Raw genomic sequence first — 18,919 nt, forward strand, 5'->3', positions numbered from 1 at the left:
TGTGAAAGGGAGCGACTTTGGGAACAAATGTTTTTCAAACCAAACATTACCATGCTTTAATGAAAATCTTTATTTTTTTAAATTACTTAGAACATTTCAAACAAACTAACAAAATAGAACCTGGTCATTTTTCTACAAAAACAAAGTTTCACGTATACAGTATGAAATCAGCCTAAAATTTGCAAGCATCAATTACACTTTCCCACTTGGACATATATACACGGTACAGTATATACAGTCAAATGAAATACTGTAAGTACAGTCTGCAAGCTGTTTCTTAAAGCACTGGAATGTGTGTCCATTTGATTCCTGTGAGTGCCTTGATAAAGGCCTGAAGTCTGAGAAGAGACGAGAGAAATCTTTCAAATTTAACAAAGGATTAAAAAAACAAACCTTTAAGTACAGCAGAAAAGTATCATGACTGTGTAGGCAGTGTCTTCACAGCTGAGGCAGCTTGTCAACAGGCGTGTCAAATTTGAAGTCTGGAGGGAAAAGTTCTGCAGCTCGCGGGTAGATCAGTCGGTAAGACTGCCTGATCGTAACGTCTGCAACACCGGCAATATCTCCAATTTCTGGGGGAAGAGCAGGGAGAAAGTTTTCAGTCTGAAAAACAACTGCAAGGACTTTGGCTCAAAAATACACAGACTGAAAATAAAGTGGATGACTGTTTTCTACTTCTTTCTTCCTTTCAGCAACCTGTCGGTTAAAAAGTATCCCGCTGCCTTGTTCAAGGACACTCAACACAATGGATAAGATATTTGTCTGAGCTAACACTGAGGATTCTTTACCTGTTTCCCTTTTCTCAGACTGAAGCACAGCTGGAAAATCAACATTCAACATCAGATGGGCTTCAGTTCACTAACTACTTCACTGACAGAATTCACACTTCCCTAATTATCAGAGCAGTGTTGGTATTTTCATAAAAATGAAACTGAAATGGAAAATAAAAAGTGAACAGGAACAGGGGGGTATGGGGACGTCCCCGTTGAAAACATTTTTGAACTTTTCTCTGGTTTCTTGTTTTGTTTTCTACATACAGACACAGAACTGTGGTGAACATAACCAGAAAGTCTGAAACAGCATACAGAATAATCCATTAACGGACATTTAAAGAGTATCAACAGGATCAGTTCAGGATCATCACTCACCTTTCTGGGTCTTCTTCTCTGCGGAGGCCTGAGAGGCCATGTAAATGGCTGCTGCTGCCACAGAGATGGGGCTCCTGCCGGGCACCAGGTCGAGCTCCACGGCCTTCCTGGCAATGAAGGTCGCTGCCATCTGCACTTGCTTGGGCAGCCCGAGATTTGAGCAGAAGCGGGACATGAAGTCTCCTGTGGTGATGAGGTCCACACTGGTCTCCAGGGCCTTCAAGATGAGCTTGAAGCACCTACCAATCTCCTTCTTGGAGATCCGGGAGACAGCACAAATCTCTGGAGCAAAATAATAGATCAGGTGATTCAGTCAGAAAGAAGTGTAGTCTCTCACCTGTTTCTCGCATCAGCAGTGTCTGGAGAACTTGGTTTAAGTTCCCTTTTCACAAACACAGCAGCTAACCAGAGATTGTGGTATCAAACAGAGAATAGTGGAACTACTTTTGGTTGAATGAATGTTGTGACAAATGGAAACAACCAACATGCCCACCTGTTCCCTCAATTAGAATGTGCAGAGTTTGCATTACACAGCTGGCAAAGTTTAGCTCCAACTGTTAAAAATTTCCATTCACACATGGAACTCCTCATGTGTGAACACATCACGTGTAGCAACAACATCTGAACATGTCCCATCACTACAGCACCTTCATACAATGAAAGAAGACAAAGTGCACAAATCATAACTCCTCTATATAGATATAAATATATCTATATAGAGAGACAGACATAGCATGTTTCTTTGAAGCCTCAGAGACACAAATGAAATCATCTTCAACAATGATGAATAGCAAACCACACCAAACTCCATAGAAAAACACATGGGAACATCCAGTGTCCTGTCTTAAAGTGTCATCAACTGATTTTTTTTTTACCTGTTGGACAAGACATGAACATATTCTGCCAGAGCACAGAGCACCTCAGTAGACCATGCCTCTCTTCCACATAAGTTCCCTTCCCCTCTTTCAGGGCAAACATGCCCCCAAAATCTGCTGGCTACACTTCTATTCTCTATTGTTATCCTGGCAAAGCAGGCACTAAGAATAGATGTTCACTACCAGTCAAATGTTTATTGGGCTGCAGGGAACAACTGGACAATTCTTAGATTCTTCAGTGTCAGTAGATGTGCATGTTTTTGGTCCATTGAACATTTTTTTGTTTCCACAATTTGTTCCTCAGGAGCTGCTGCATCTTAACTTAAATTGTCACAGGACAGTGAGACGGTTCATTCTGACCTTTGAATGTTCTTGGTACTCCCTCTTGTCTGCAGGCGATGTAGAGACAAGCTGAAGCAATGGCATCATTGGCTCGACCCTTCAGACTCTTCTGTTCATACACTTGCTTGAATAAGTTATTGGTTCTGTCCTGCAAGGTAAAAACATCATTTACAGCAGAGACACTATCAGTTCATATTAAGTGGATGTCTTGACAGCAATCTTTCCAATTTCAAAAGCACATTTGCAATTCCTTCATAATTTTTTTAAGTTTCAGTGACAGTTAATTATGAAAATCTAACAATAATAATGCCAGTTGGACTTCAGATTGTTTCTTAAACTTTTTTTCTGTATATCTGTTGAACTAAAACTGGAAATCAAGCCGTGGTTTTTAAATACAGACCACAACAACCAGTGACTGCGTCTTTTCTACTAACATTTCCACTCTGTCTTGTATATTTCATTTGAAATCAGATTGTTACTGACATTATCGCCCCAAAGAGCCTGTGTCTTCAGCTTGGGGATGAGCCGCAGACACTGTAAACCCTTTTTATGCACTTACAGATTACAACTACAGTGTGATGACTGTCATCCTGCAGAGACCCTCACCATGTGTCTTTCTCTTGTTTCCATGGTCACCGAGTGACATGCTCTCTCTGAGTCAGCTGACCTTGAATGTCTGTCATCAATCTCTACTAACAGAGATTCTATCTGGGTTTGGGATGGACTGAAACAGGTAGAGAGGAAAAGAGTCAAGGTTTAAATCTTTGTTACTTACTATAATGTTCCTTGGCAGGTTGATGCGATCTGCCATGGTGCTGATTTCTTTGAAGGCGTTGAGCATGGCTCGGTCAGAGCTGCTCATGGTCCGCCGATTCTGGTACTTTGAGTTTCCAAACTCGTCAAAGCTAGCTGCGCCTGTTCCCTGTGATGGAAAAAGTGGATGTTAGCCGTAAATTTCAATGAAGGTGTATTTAAAGAGAAGTCATAATTACTCTGAAGATGTGGTTTATTGTGGTTGTGGGCTCAGGTGCTCTTAGCACTGGAATATGTCCTGGGTGATACTGAGATATGTGCACCTGAACTTATACTGCCTTTAATACTCACAGTATGGAAACTGACAGTGTTATTAGACAATTGGAAATCTTCTAACATCCTCAAAGTATTTAAACTGGAAATGTCAACGTCAGAACAACTGTAGTTTTCAGGCATCGGGCACCTCTGTCCCTCACCTTGCTGATCATGGTGGTTAGGTCACCTCCATTGAGCAGTGGGTTCTGGGCATCTCCCACTCTGGATGGATCTTTCAGAGCTTTCTCATTAGAAAACGTCCTCCACTCTGAGCCTACATCGATCACACGGTCACCTGAGGAGAAACGGTTTCGGCAGTTGGATTGAGTTGATCTGAGCCTTCTTACACATTGTTTAGACAAGATGCAATTACTAGACTTGTAACAAGGACATTTAGTCTTGTCTTATTCCAGTGTAGATTATAGTGTTGGGTCACTGCTTTTATTCTGTAAGTTTGAGTGAAGAGTTTTTGAGAACCTTTTCAACAGCAGAAAGTTTAATAACTTCAATCACACAGTTAATTACAAATCAAGGAATGTATAACATAAATTTACTTGGTTCCACTGACAATATGCAGCAACATCATTTTTCAAATACATGCAATGTTACCCTTTAGAAACAACATATAAAATGGATGTTTTGGTTCAGTTCCTGTTTCTTCTTTCTTTTTGCTTTCTACTGCTGGCTACACCCTTTTCTCTGAAAGTGGATTTGTTTTCTTCTATTGCTTCATAGATGTGACGTGATGAAGTATCTATTTCAAAAACACAACAAAGCATTTGACAAATGGGAAAGACTTTCTTCAGCAAAGTTCAGGAAAATCACCTGCTCAAACAAACAGTGTGCACTCCATTCTTCGATTGGGTTGCATTACATCCCTCTGGAGTAATTAAGCAGAAGATGGTGCAATAATCTGCACAATTCCCCAATGTAAACACATCCTGCTGTAAACACTGTGTTGATCCTGCTATATTCTATTTGGCTCAGCTGCAGTATTTAGCATTTTTTACCAATCTGATGTTCTCTGTCTATCATGCCTTTTTTCTTTTCTTGTGAATGTCTATATGTAGTGTGGCAGGAAGACATAAGAAAATATGATTAAACAATCGTTGAATCCTTCATTGAAAACGGAAGTGTGTGACACAGGCAGGATGTATAGTCTGAACGGGGCTGTTTCTTTCTTGCACTTATCATGACCGCGTGTTCTTGGAACTGTGTAGCAGCATCGGGGATTAGATTTCTGATATTTTAATCCTGTTAGGTTTTTTTTAAAACATCCATCAGCCTTTCTAATATCTAGAGGCAAAGTGACGTTTATCTCCTCAGAGGTCACCCAAAGCTATGGGAGCAGGAACACAGGGCGCTTCAGCTTGCATCATAGAGTGGCTGGTGTCTCTTGTCTCCCCATCTGGCCAGGTCTGTGCTCAGGGGGCTCATTAGAGTTGAACTCTGTGTTCCCTTCAGCTTTGTCCTACACTCTGCATCACATACTAAAAGAGCTTTTATCTTTGCCTTGCAAAGGCAGTCTTTGTCCTCACACAAAATGACTTACTACTGCACTAACACTAGACTCTAGAATAAAAACAATTTCAAATTTTTTCACATTTCTGATGCCTTTTTATTTTTTAAAGCACCTGTACTGCAGAACCCACTCTGCTCTTTGAGGTTCCCACTGTTCTTCTGCTCTCAGATAAATCTAGGCAGGATTATCTCGTCCTTTAAGTATGACTGACTATGGAACAAAACTTTAGATGCTAAAATGTATTAATTACCCCAAATAATAATGGATACATGTATGGAGTATGTTGGAAGTAGCTTTTCTCTGCTTTGAACATCACAGACAATAGCTGTGCCGTACTGAATTTGAGTGGTGAGAGATGTTTTTGTGGTCAGGGTGGAAACAACACAAGACAAGGGTTAGGTTTAGGTTTAGGGGAAATTCAACCACCTTACAAATAAGTAGATATTGTGACTACATTTTTCAGACATTTGCTACCCAAATACCCTGATGGTGTTGTTTAGTATTAGGTTCTGTTAAAATACAAATGATTAAATCATTATAGTTAGTGCCGTGCCCTTAAAAACAGAGAAATCGGTTCAGGAAACTGGGAAAATGAGGTGAATATGACAGGTCCAGAATGAAACTGAGCTAATAGAAAATACAGGAAAAAGAAATGAAGAAGGCTGTCTTCTTACACTGAAGGCTCTCTCAGAAGTGTTTATAGCGTATATACTGACCTACTACAAGACCACAATCAGGGCAAATCATGTCCCCAGCTCTGTAGTCTTCCACCAGTATGGCATCAGGGTGGTTGGGGCACTGAACTCTGGGAAGGGCAAGTCCATCACTGCTAGAGGAGGAAAACAAATGTTAAATACTCAAATGGCCCAAATGAGAGAAAAAGAAAAAGAAAAAAAATACTAATAAAAACCAAGCTACTTTAACTTTCTAATATCCGGGGGAATGTGAAGTTGAAATATTATGTAGCTCAGGTAAGATGTTTTTCACATTTAGAGTTTCTTTTTCTCCTTTTGTTACTGAGAAAAAAACTTACAAGTTAATTTTATACTTTCTATACTATTTTTAGATTATAATACAAATAAAATTTATGTTAAGCATAAAAATAACTACATTGTGTGTAACTCTGGTCTATCATTTATCAAAATTTGTCTGATTATTTAGTCTGAAATGCCAAACCACAGCAGAAAAAATGCCATTGGCATTCTTAAAAGGATCGTATTTCATTGATATTATTTAAAATAGGAATATGTTGGGGATTAAAGCTTTAAACAGATTTGAAAAGTCTGAATCACAAGCATCTCTGCTTGCCTGGCGCATCTCCTATGATCTATTGTGAAAGTTATTAATAACGGGATCAGTTACAATTGTTGCCTGAAATATTTTAAATAATGGACTAAATGCAACTTTAACCTATAAATCATACTGATACAGCCAAAGCAAAACTCACGATCTAACGAGGAACCAGGTGAATATTAACATTATCAACTTCTTCCGACAGACAAATGCCTCTAAGACATAAACATCCTCAAAGTTGGCAAACAAAAAAACAAAAACAAAAACAAAAACACCGGATGACATGAAGATTAATGAGCCCAGTAACACCAGACTGTTCAGTCTGTCGGAACTTCAGGTGATGCTTTGTTGGACTGATGTTGCATAAGAAGCTAAAACAAGCTGCACTGAAAACATCCGTGTGCTTTGACAACCCATCAGGGCTGATCTAATCCTGATATGTATGTGTTTTAGCTGAACAAAGTAACAACCCAACGAGGCCAGGTGACGTTAACGTGGTGTTGACCTGGAGATGAGAGGCTGAAGCTGCCGATCAGCGGGCAAGACGCGGCGACACTTCTGGCAACATCTAGCCGCTAGCTGGCTAACTAGCTGCTGACTGGCACAATACATAGTTTACCTAGACGTCCGAAAATGGACGGCGAGCTTTTAATCCTACTCTTGTGTCGTACATTATGCTCAGGCCTGTATTTTTACTTAGTATAACGCCGGCAACAGCAGTTTAAGGAAACAGAATGTTTATATTTAGGCAAAGTTGCTACGTACCGGCTTGTCGACGCCATGTCTCCGCCTCACTCCGCCCGTTTGTCAGAGAAACAAACGCCTGCTGCACTTCTATTTATAACTTTCTCTGATCACGTGTCGGCTCGGTTACGGAAAGCCAAAGAGTCCAAACCTGACCGAATGTGCCTTGATCGCCTCTTTGTTGCAGAAGCATGGTTTCAGACCTTAATGCAACAATCGTGAGTAACATGCAGCTGTGCTCAGATATTTCTATGGATTGGATATGGTTGGATTTAATTTCCCTGCAGTGTTCTGCAGACTGGGCCACAAACAAAGATGAACAATTAAAGAAACAAAACAATGCCACAACTAAAGACAACAATAGTCGAATGACAATACGACAATATCACAGAGTAAAAATATAATGACTAAGTCTGTAAATGTGATCGATTTTATGGGTAAAGACTGGGAAGTAATTCAGCTGTAATTTCAAGTTAATAAATGAAAATATGAGAAGAAAAGCATCTACATAGTGAGAGTAATTGCTGGTGAATTTATTATTCAGTTGTATGTCCTGCTCGAAACTTAGCTCGCATCCATTTACTTTTAAATAGGACCGAAAAAACAAACAAATACTACCACAGGAAAAAAAACTAAAAACTTCCACACTGTGCCAGCCGTCTCCGACTCAGTACCAGTCTGTGACTGCACTCCTCCAGGACTGTGGAGGAATCCACACAGATCCACCAAGAGTCACTTGACTTGTTCCAGTTATGTATTTACACAACTCTACATATTTATCTAAGTAAATTATAGATAGATATACTTTATTTATCCCAGGCTGGGAAATTGCAGTTATCTATGTTTTCTATGTCTTACAACAGCATTTCTTTTCCATTAAGCTTACAAAACGTTGTGCACTTCTTTGGAAACTGCTGTCGTATGATTGTAACTGCATCTATAAAAGGAAAAGTGCATCAAGACAACAGCAGGTGGCGCTAAATAAAAATGAGTGCAAGGTTTGAAAGACAGTCAAGTTGCATCAATTCAGCTGTAAACTCACAGTTCTAAAATGATGATTACAGTGATAGGTTTTAATGAACAGAGAGGTCACGCTTTTTCTCTCATTTGAAGTGAGCCTGACATGGTACAGTAACAGTTTACTGAGTGCAAATGATCACAGCCATCTCATGTGATGTGGATATCTGATACCAGTGTGAGTGATTCTGACCTGATGTGGCCTTCTCGCCAACACCACAAATGATAAGTAATACCCACACCTCTGTGCATACTGCTGGTTATTAGGAACATTATTATTATTGCTACTGAGGCTCTTGAGAAAATGTGTGCATCATGAGTAAGTAAGCTGTTTCTTTAGGGAACTGCTGAAATCGGTGTTTGGCTGAGAAGTGTTTATGAGAAGCATTCACAAATTTCCAATTCTTGTTTTTTTTAATACAGCTAACAGCAAAAAACCTCAGTTTGACTGACACTGACAGTGGAAAATAAACATAAAGGGTTACAGGTCACATCATATCAGAGGTACACAGTCTGCAAGTAAACAGATATAATTGTGTCACTCAACACTGCAGGGGCTGTTTGTTCATTATTTCTCAACAGCAACGTCATGTTACACCACATCATCACTATTTATGAGTCTTAGTTTATGTTAACTAATAACAAAGGATCAACACCGAAGCAAACAGCCTGTCTACAGAAGGCTGGGGGGGCTGCATGTAATATGACACACTGGTAAATACATCTTCCCGTGTAGCTAAACATTTAATAAGTATATTCATTCCCAAATCCCAGCCCCCACTTCACATCTAACACTAACCCCAAACTAATCCTGAATTTCCTACCCCACTGTGTGTGGGTGAGACTTTTTTGTTTACTATGTACTGAATGATCTCATTACCATAGAGACTGATTTATTTCTGTGGGTTTGTGGCATGAGCCAAAATGTATTTTTTCTAATTCTGCACAGACCCCACAGGTGCATATATATCTGACTTACAGTTGACCCACTATTGTTTATGAGTGCGATAATAGACAGAGTATTCATTACAAATCAGAGAGGGAGCTCCAGACTGAATAATTTATGGCTTACTGAGCAAAATTCTAAACTGACTGAGCTGGTTATATAGGCTCCTCAGCCTTTGACCCAATTGCCTTAATAGATAGGAAACTCAATTCTGTCCAACCACTGCAACCTAGAATGACAACAGTTTATTATGACAGCTTTGTAGTTTCTAACCTACTCTCGCTACACCAGCATTGACAAGACAATGTGCTAAATGGTCTGTTTCAATATGGGTTAATATGGGTCATTGTTTATATCACATAAACGCTTGTTTGGTGATACATTATGGAGAACGTCACTAAAAACTGTTTACAAGAATTTATGTCCCCTTGGTGTAGTGAGTTTGTATGAAATAATTAATGATTTTTTTTCTTCACTTTGCCCAGTCTACCTATTTGGAATTATGTAGGGGTCCAAAATAAACTTGTTTATCACAAGATTAAACCACTAACCTCTAAACACTCATGATACACGATACTGAATGAGTTTTACCTGGTAAAAGCACTGATTCAAACCTCAGTGTAATTATTCTGCATGTGTTTTTGTACAGTCACACCAGCTCGACATCTGATCTTGTAATCTGGCAGATGGCAACATCGCACGCCCCGGTGGCTGCTTTTCTTTGGTCTTCTTCTTTTCTTTTTTTTTTTAATCTTTCAAAAGTAGACGGCTAAGCGTGAGTGAGAACAGAGTACCAACAGCCAGCAGCCCAGGACCGGTTGAAACCTGTATGGGTTGCAAGTGAAAAGACACTTCCTCCACCCACTGCATCATCAACCAAATCCAGAAAGAGCTGGAAGTGATGCACGAGTTCAGCACCCAGGGTCCTATTGACGGTTGAGTTTGTCAATATCTATAATTCATACAGAAAGAATAATGTGTAGATAGATAGCAGCACATACCATCAACAATGTAGCTTTGTCTGTGCTTGGGTTGATTTGTCCTGACTATAAAAACATGGTGGAGCTCGCCAAGCACATGTCTTGTGGAAAAAGGCACATGTGAGTGTAAGTCTTAGTTAGTCAGCAAAGTTATTGCAGCCATCACCAAGACACATTTTGTGGTGTCTGGGACTGAAACAAAGAAGGGGAAGCTGGTGCTGCATTCAAATCCTGTAGGAAAATTAATAGAGTAACAAGCTCAGTTTTCGGTTAGTGTAGCTTACCTTCTAAAGTTCATTTCAAACACTAAACTTCTATCTGACATATATATTTCATTTCATTTCATTTCATATATTTTTCATTTCAAATTTTCTTGTCAGGTGTGTGTGCATCATTTATCCAACATTAATCTGCCTGCTTTAATAAAAAATACATCAATATAATGACTTTTTTTTACTACCTCAACAAAGCTGCCCTCTAAAGCCAACTTAAACTCAAACCCATGCTGAGGAACAGAAAGCCTTTAACAAAGTGTAGCAATAGACAAGTCATAGTTAGCCTGAGGGTATTTTATCAGGTTGTTATTAGATATGGAAATAGCTGGGGGTTATTGGGTCTGGGAAATATTGGTCCCCAGGAGAGCACACGTGTATAACTGGGAAATGTGGGGTCATTTATTACACTAGGGCAAGCAAGAAACCACTGAGTATTTTTTCTTCTGGGGGTTAGGTAACACTAGCATGCATGTATAATCTTGAACATAAGTCCAGAGTTCACTCGCTTTTTGCCTTCTTTATAAATGTAGCCTCTGTCAAGTCCTCCTCCATTAGCCCCTTCACTACCCCTACCAGAGCAGCTGTTGTACATTGTTAAAACAACAATAATAACAATAAGAGCCTGCGGATTCAGATGACAGCCCTCGTGTCTTTTCACATTGTCCTTAAATAACACAGTTCGGTAAAACGTGGCTTGCTGAATGAATGGAAACCTTGGGCTCCTCTCAGCCTGTGGCGCTTTTCCCCATGCTCCGTGAACGCCGCATCAGATAAACCGGCAGGCGGTGTCTTGGGGACTTCGCCGTAATGCCATCCACCAATGAGAGGCGGCCTCCGCAGCCCCAGCAGCGCTGTGTGCGGCTCCATGTTGGATCCAGCTTACCTCTCCTCCCCGCTCCGCTGAGCCGGAGCTCCGTCTGCGCACTCTGTCTAGATCCCTGCCGGCGCCGGTCGGCGGGTTACCGGTATGAGGGACGCGACTGAGGACCCCCGTCGTCGCACACTGCAGCTATCCGGAGCTCGGTTTGACTCCCCGGCGTCATTCCCGCAGCTTTTACCGGCGCTCAGAAATTAGGTTAGAGACGCACCTGAAGCTCGGAGCGAAAAGTGGCATGTTGGCTGAGGAAGAAATAATTGGATTGAGATAACACCACCACGGGCAGTGAGTACTCTCCTCCAACGATGTTTAATGTAATTTAGCAGCATGAGTAATAACAGTGATGGCCGATAACTTTACTCTTCCCCCGGTGGCCGAGGAGGGCTTGTCCCCCCCCCCCCAGCCGCGGAGGGGACGCTGAGTCCCGACCCGGTGTGAATGTTTAACGCCGGGACACATGACCGCCTCAGCTGCACATGTTTCAACAGGTCGGCAGCAGCGGAGGATAACTTACTGCGCCAGATCTCCTCCCGTGAGGACAGCAGTCCCGTCTGCGCCCTCCTCTCTCACATAAACGTGTTGCTTTGTCTTGTGGGAGGAAGAATTTGCCTAAATTTGAAAAAAAAAAAAAAAAGCACAGGGCACGTTTTCCACCCGGTCTGACCTGTTTCCTCCAGTGTTGGATCAAAGTTACCACATAGCAGTCTTCCTCCAGGTGTAACTGACTGTGTAATGTGTCCTCATACAGTACAGGTGCTGCCATGAGGTGGGGATCTACACCTTTATCTCTCTAAGCTCACAGCGCCTCTGGCACTGGGGCCTGCCCTTTCCTGCCCCCCTCCACAAAGCTTTTTAATCTTTTTCCATAGCTCATTTGCTTTCTTCTCACACAATCTGCACAGAGATTTGGGGGTGGGTTGCTTCAAACCACTTTGAAGCCACTTTTCCACTAATGCAGAACATTAAAGTCATTTGTGCTGCTGCAGTCTTCTCAGTGAACAACAAATACCACACGTGTAATAAAAATAAACAGTTATGATCTCAAGACCTTCCCTCTTAGTCTGATGTGACCTCGATGCCAGGAATTTACAAAACGCACTAGAGATCCGAGTGGGCAGCGACATGTGGAAGGAGTTGGCCAAAGCCAAATATAATTAAAGGACTTTGAAAGGAGCTAAAGGCTCTCTTCGTGGTAGACAGTGTGACTGACACAGGAGGAAACACACAGGTGCTCCTAAGAACATTAGCAATAGCTCAGTTCTCTCCAGGTGTCCCAGTGAGCTGTGGATGTGACAGTGAGTCAGCCTCCACAACGACAGGATCCTGACACTGAAGCAGCTAAATGACATCCATCCATAGCTTGGATCTTATAATTAGACCTGTGCTTTTCATATTTTCACATGCCACACATTTGAAAGAAGTCTGTTGTTGAGTGTAGAACACCAATAGAGCTTATCTGTATAATACTAAACACAACAAGTATGTTGCTGAATAGGTGTTAGACTTTCACACAACAGGATCATACCCGTACACTGTAAATTTACAGTTTTTAAGTCAAGTATTATTATTTTTTTTTAGCTTTCAATCCTCGCAGTTAGGCAGTTTCAATGACCTTCTTACATTTAAAGTAATTTTTTCTAAAATTCTTAAAATATTTATTTCCATCCACCTTAAACTAGATGCCAATTACTGAATATTATAATCTGAGAAAAAAAAGCCAAATGTTCCACAAACCTCTAGTACACACATACAACTAGATAATTATTGTTTACGTGTGTGTGTATAGAGAAATAGATATTTCTTATGGGCAAAAATGCCTTGGTTTTTGTGGCACAGTTCTAAAAAATTATTTCAGTATTTATTTGAAAAAAAAAAAGAAACACTTGAATTTGAAATCTTCCTTTAAAAAATATGTATATATATATATATATATATATATATATATATATTTTTTTTTTTTTTTTTTTTGAGGGAGGGGAGGGGGTTTGAAGAACACGTTAGAGAGATGACGCAGCCAACTGGCATATCACACAAGTACAATTGTCTAAATAATGGGGAAAAAACAGTTTTCAGTGATTCACTGTGGTGAATCAGAACGGTTGGTGGCCTTATGTTCACTTAAAGGGACACAGCATTGTTCCAGGAACTACTTGTAACAAGTCTTGATTTAGCACAATCTTGGCTCCCTGCTTAAACATAATTAAAGCAGCGCTGAATGAAACTGGAGTGAAAAGTGAGTAAAGTGAGAACTGAGTTTAGCACTCCAGGATAAAATGATGGAGCAGAGTCACACTCGGTTGTGTGGTCACAGTTACACAATCACACTTGGTTGGCGTTGAACATGTTAGTCTAACAGCTGTAACACAGAGTAACACATGTATCCCCACATTTGGAAACCTGCTCAGAATTGGCCTTCGGAGAAGCCTCAATGTCCTTCTATTGGTTTGTACTGTGGAGATTGGAGTTGAATGTTTTTGTTTAGTTTTTTTTCTTTTTTTCTTGAAATTATTTCCTCTTGGAAACAGTTGTAAACGTCACTGGTAATCTAGACAGAGCAATTTTACAATAATATTTTAGGAGGAGCTGCAGTTACAATCATAATGTTTAAATAAGTCATTAAATAGGGATTTTCTTCTACTACTTGTTTGTACTATAAAATGTAAGAAAATCTAAGACTTGTCTTTCAATATATTTTTTTTCTCACTGTATAAAAGCCTGATTTTCAATTTACAGATATGAAACAGAAGTTGACTCAATTAATTCAATAAATCTTTTCTGTTAGTGCCATTATAGCATACAGTTAATTTAAGTGCCAAATATTCTGAGTACATGAATTGACTCTCCTCCATTTGTTGCAGTGATGTTTACACTCACTGAGGTTGCGTCCTTGAATGACATCCAGCCGACATACCGCATCCTAAAGCCATGGTGGGATGTCTTCATGGACTACTTGGGGCTTGTCATGCTCATGCTGGCCATATTTGCCATGACCATGCAGATCACCAAGGACCAGGTGGCCTGCCTGCCTTGTTTGGAGGACCAAGAGGAGATGTCAGGACCAAAACCTAGCTCCTTCCCCCGGCAGAGCACACATGAAGGAGCCTCAAATGCAGTTGGTGGGGCCCCTGTAGTAACCACTGTCCCATTTGTTACCAAGGACTTACCGGATGAAGCTGTCCACGAGATTCATGTTGCACATCAACACACTGCTGGGTTGACAGAAAAATATGCCAATCAGCCTCAACCAACAGGAGTCAAAACCAATCTGGACTATCAACAATACATCTTTATCAACCAAATATGTTACCACGTTGCCTTGCCCTGGTACTCAAAGTACTTTCCATACCTCACTCTCATCCACACACTTGTTCTCATGGTCAGTAGTAACTTCTGGTTCAAATACCCCAAAACCAGCTCAAAGATTGAGCATTTTGTTTCTATCTTAGGTAGATGTTTTGAGTCCCCCTGGACTACCAAGGCTTTGTCTGAAACAGCCTGTGAGGACTCGGAAGAGAGCAAACAGAGGTTCACCGGCACCTCTTCAGTACCAAAGCAGGTATCTTTGGAGGGGAAGGATGACGGCACAGGTGTCAACTCATCCACTCCTATGCTTGGGGTGAAGTTTTCTGCAGATAAGCCCATCGCCGAGGTCCCAAGTAGTATGACAATCCTGGACAAAAAAGATGGGGAGCAGGCTAAAGCCTTATTTGAGAAAGTGAGAAAATTCCGAGCCCATGTGGAGGACAGCGATTTCATCTACAAACTTTATGTAGCACAGACCATCGTCAAAACTGTCAAGTTTATTTTGATATTGTCCTACACCTCAACCTTTATGGCGAAGATTAATTTTAAGCATAGCTGTGAGCCTGATGTTAAGCAGTTAACAGGATACAGGAAGTTCTTCTGTACACACAACATGGCATTCATGCTTAATAAGCTGCTTATTAGCTACATGGCTTTGATTTTGATTTATGGGATGGCATGCTTGTACTCTCTCTTTTGGGTGTTTCGGCGACCTCTGAAAGAGTACTCATTTGAGAAAGTTAGGGAAGAGAGCAGCTTTAGTGACATTCCTGATGTCAAAAATGACTTTGCATTCCTCTTACACATGGTTGACCAGTATGACCAACTCTATTCCAAGCGCTTTGGTGTCTTCTTGTCTGAGGTCAGTGAAAACAAGCTGCGGGAGATCAGCCTAAATCACGAGTGGACTTTCGAAAAACTAAGGCAGCTTGTCACCCGTAATGCACAGGACCAGCAGGAGCTTCACCTTTTCATGCTTTCTGGACTTCCAAACGCTGTGTTTGACCTCACAGACTTGGAGGTGCTTAAACTGGAACTGATTCCTGAAGTGAGATTTTCAGCAAAGGTTTCCCAAATGACCACCCTGCAGGAGCTGCATCTTTGCCACTGTCCTGCCAAAGTAGAGCAGACAGGATTTGCTTTCCTCCGAGACCATCTTCGCTGCCTTCATGTCAAGTTCACTGATGTTGCGGAGATCCCCAATTGGGTGTATTTGCTGAGGAATTTGAGGGAGCTTAACCTGATTGGCAATTTGAGCTCAGAAAACAACAAAATGATTGGCCTAGAGTCCATGAGAGATTTGAGGCATTTAAAGACATTATGCCTGAAGAGCAACCTCACTAAGATGCCCACAAACATCACAGAGCTTTCACAACATTTGATAAAATTAGTAGTGCACAATGATGGTACCAAACTGCTGGTACTTAATAGTCTGAAAAAGATGACCAGTCTAATTGAACTTGAGCTGTACAGCTGTGAACTAGAGAGGATCCCCCATGCTATTTTCAGCTTGAGCAACTTACAAGAGCTCGACCTGAAATCTAACAACATTCGAACCATCGAGGAGATCATCAGTTTCCAGCACCTCAAGAGGCTGACATGCCTTAAACTGTGGCACAACAAAATAATCACCATCCCACCCTCCATTGGGCAGGTGAAGTCTCTTGAAGCCCTCCACCTCTCCCACAATAAACTGGAAATGCTGCCTCCAGCCTTGTTCACTCTACCTAAATTGCGCCACTTGGATGTGGGCCATAACTCGATCACAGTGCTCCCTCCAGATGTTGGCCTCCTTCACAACCTCCAGCACTTGGCCATCAACTGCAACAAGCTGGAGGTGCTCCCCAAGCCTCTGTTCAGATGCACCAAGCTGAAGGTGCTGTGGCTGGGACACAACGCGCTCACCGTGCTGCCAGAGGCGGTTGGTCAGCTGGTCCAGCTCACCCAACTGGAGCTGAGAGGAAACTGTCTGGACAGACTGCCCGCTCTGCTCGGAAACTGCCGCATGCTGCGAAAAAGCGGCCTGGTTGTGGAGGACCATCTCTTTGACGCACTGCCTGTGGAAGTTAAAGAGAGCATCAGCCGAGAGACCAATGTGTCCTTTACAAGTGGCTTATAGCACAAATACCACAACACTGACAGGCTGGCAGCTTCGGTGGTCCAAAACATGCCTGTGTAATGGATGGAAGAGACTTTTTTTTTTAATATTATTCTAACAACCATAAAAATGAATGCATTTGATTCTTTTAGTTGATTTTCATAGTTGCTTTTGTATTAAAACAACACAGATAGCTTTTTGTTTTTGAGTGTATATCTAATTCAGCTATTTGTTTGTCCTTTTAGCTTTTTCATAGCTTTAATATAAAAATGTAGTTTCTCTATAGACCAAAATTGCTCCTATGACACAGTATGTAGATTTATCATTATTCTTTTAGGTACTCAGGTATAATTGTTACCATGGGGAACAATCTTTTGCCTTAACCGCTGCTATTTTTTTACAGTGAGGACTTTCACAAACTAAAGGCCAAAAATGAATATTTCATTTTTTCTTGTCAGCATCTTCAACTGACATCATCCACAGAACAAATTCTATATGTTAAGGAAGCAGACACAATGCAAAGCTCCTGTTTTGGTAGTATTAACATTTTTTAAAATCATATAATGTTTATTTACCTTGATGTCTTGTAGCTAATGGAATGAGTATAAAATAGAAAGACTCCTGAAACAAACCTTTTCCTTACTGTTGAGATTGTACACTATGGCCTATAGTAATTTGTTTGCACAATGAAAATCCAACCATGTAAAGATCAGCGAATGTTCTTTGTGATAATTAGTACTAAGACCAGGATGAGCTGATAAAAGGGAAATCTGTTTCTATCTGTTTTTAATCATGATTTGAAGTTTAAAGTGTGTGTGAAAACTGACAACAGGTCACACTGAATATCTGACATGTCAGAATCATGGAATGATGGTAAACATGTCAGCCTTCTCTTTGTGTATTTCTGCGTAGGCCTATATGTGTGTGTTCCTGGGAGCTCTTGTACCACCTCAGTGATCCTGAGCTCAAAGTTCACAACTTTATGGCACAATAAAACGAGATTTTAGATGAATGTCTAATCATTATTTATTCACTTCAAGCAAACTCCCCTGAACACTTGACTGCACTATTGTACTGAGTCACACTCTTATGTGTGCATTTATGAGAAATCTAATTAAATTCAAATGAAACTTCATGATACTTTAAAGTGACAACACTTTAAATAGAAAACCTTTAAAGTTAAAACCAAACTATCCACATTGCACATCAGTGGAGTGAATTAGCTTATGTGACCTTTTCTCAGTAAATATCGCAATGCAGCTGTTAACGATGTTATTGCTACATTTCTTGCAGGAAACTGTTGACAGTCTACAGTTTCCTGCAGACAGGGGATCCCCCAGGGGGATCTGTTCAAAGACCTGAGTTCAAGTTCTTGAGACCAACAGACTAAGAGTGATCGAGATAACAGTAACTTCGGTGTTCACAGCGAAGAGGATCACGATGCCAACTTGCTAATTCGCAGTGAATCATTGCAAATTTGAACCACTCAGTGTTGTGCGTTTTCCAGTTCATTGACAGCAAAGACGCTTTAGTACTTTGACATCACTTTTTTTTTTCTTCTGGTTATGTGAGGATTAACCCACATGAGCCATAATCTTTTTCACCAGATGTATAATTAAATTTGATCTGCAAAGATGTCTCGAGCTCATTTGTCCATATGACACTATAGATATATCTACTAACTTTCTGATGCTTTTTTCCACAACATGGCTTGGATATGACAGGGAACTTATAAACCAGTAGCATTGTTGATGAGAGTGAGTCATGTTGAGGAGGAACAATACCTTCACTGTTCCTGTGTACATCTTGGTTCTGGTCATAGAGGTCATTTGTGTATGTAGCCCTCTGTTTAACAATAACTAGAGACCCCTTCAGAAATCTTCAGAAGGCATGAACTTAGAAACCAACAGTATAAACCAAAATGTACCTGTCCTTGAGATAGCCTATCCAGGATCTTAAGGTCACATCCCATATTCTGCTTTGCTCTGTCAACACAAATACACTTTGTTTAGGGTAACTCACCTGTGGCTGTTGTCTGCAAAGCATCAGTGAAGTTATAGTTCAGCTATATTCAGTTTATCCATAGATTTTACCATAAAATTACATTTGTTTGTTTGCTAACCAGTGTCACCAGGGAACAGGGCCAACATGTACTTAGATCCATAGATCCATGTGTCAACATTCTTGTGAATGCAATCACACATTTGAAATCAAAATTGGCACAAACTGCAGATTTTAGTTGTCAAAGGCCAAAGTCACTGTGACAACATAATTGTGTAGATTATCTGTTTAACAATATATATTTTTTTTATGTTGAAAGTTGTTTTGACGTGAACAGAAGCAAAAGTACAGTTCAAACACCAGGCTGGGCAGGTAGAATGTAGCTGCCCAAAATGTTCAAAAATACAAAATGCCTCCAAAAATAAGAAAT

General features: G+C 40.6%; 2 protein-coding genes across 3 annotated transcripts; one reads left to right on the forward strand and one right to left on the reverse strand.

Moving 5' to 3' along the window:
* Positions 1 to 29: 29 nt before the first annotated feature.
* Positions 30 to 7,058, reverse strand: gtf2b (general transcription factor IIB). 2 transcript variants are annotated; one of them, XM_029524292.1, is made up of 7 exons: positions 7,014 to 7,058; positions 5,672 to 5,781; positions 3,595 to 3,728; positions 3,141 to 3,287; positions 2,384 to 2,513; positions 1,149 to 1,430; positions 30 to 572 (listed from the first exon to the last, which is right to left on the reverse strand). In XM_029524292.1, the coding sequence occupies exons 1-7, from the start codon at positions 7,028 to 7,030 to the stop codon at positions 439 to 441; spliced, it is 954 nt and encodes a 317-aa protein (XP_029380152.1). In that variant the 5' UTR covers positions 7,031 to 7,058; the 3' UTR covers positions 30 to 438. The 2 variants fall into 2 exon arrangements, with proteins under 2 accessions (XP_029380152.1, XP_029380151.1); XM_029524291.1 differs by having other exon boundaries at positions 5,672 to 5,784; positions 7,014 to 7,048.
* Positions 7,059 to 11,040: 3,982 nt separating this feature from the next.
* Positions 11,041 to 17,500, forward strand: lrrc8da (leucine rich repeat containing 8 VRAC subunit Da). The gene is made up of 2 exons (XM_029524290.1): positions 11,041 to 11,372; positions 13,946 to 17,500. Coding segments are annotated over exons 1-2 (2,565 nt in total). The 5' UTR covers positions 11,041 to 11,371; the 3' UTR covers positions 16,510 to 17,500.
* Positions 17,501 to 18,919: the final 1,419 nt, after the last annotated feature.

The sequence above is a fragment of the Echeneis naucrates genome, chromosome 17 (genome assembly GCF_900963305.1).
Source record: "Echeneis naucrates chromosome 17, fEcheNa1.1, whole genome shotgun sequence".
In the NCBI taxonomy this organism is placed as follows: Eukaryota; Metazoa; Chordata; class Actinopteri; order Carangiformes; family Echeneidae; genus Echeneis; species Echeneis naucrates.

What these genes read in the sequence shown, in the direction of transcription:
- gtf2b (XM_029524291.1), bottom strand. An exon ending in TAACCACCATGATCAGCAAG is followed by an intron (nt 3,288 to 3,594) that starts GTGAGGGACAGA and finishes TTTCCATCACAG; the next exon opens with GGAACAGGCGCAGCTAGCTT. An exon ending in AGTACCAAGAACATTCAAAG is followed by an intron (nt 1,431 to 2,383) that starts GTCAGAATGAAC and finishes ATTTTGCTCCAG; the next exon opens with AGATTTGTGCTGTCTCCCGG.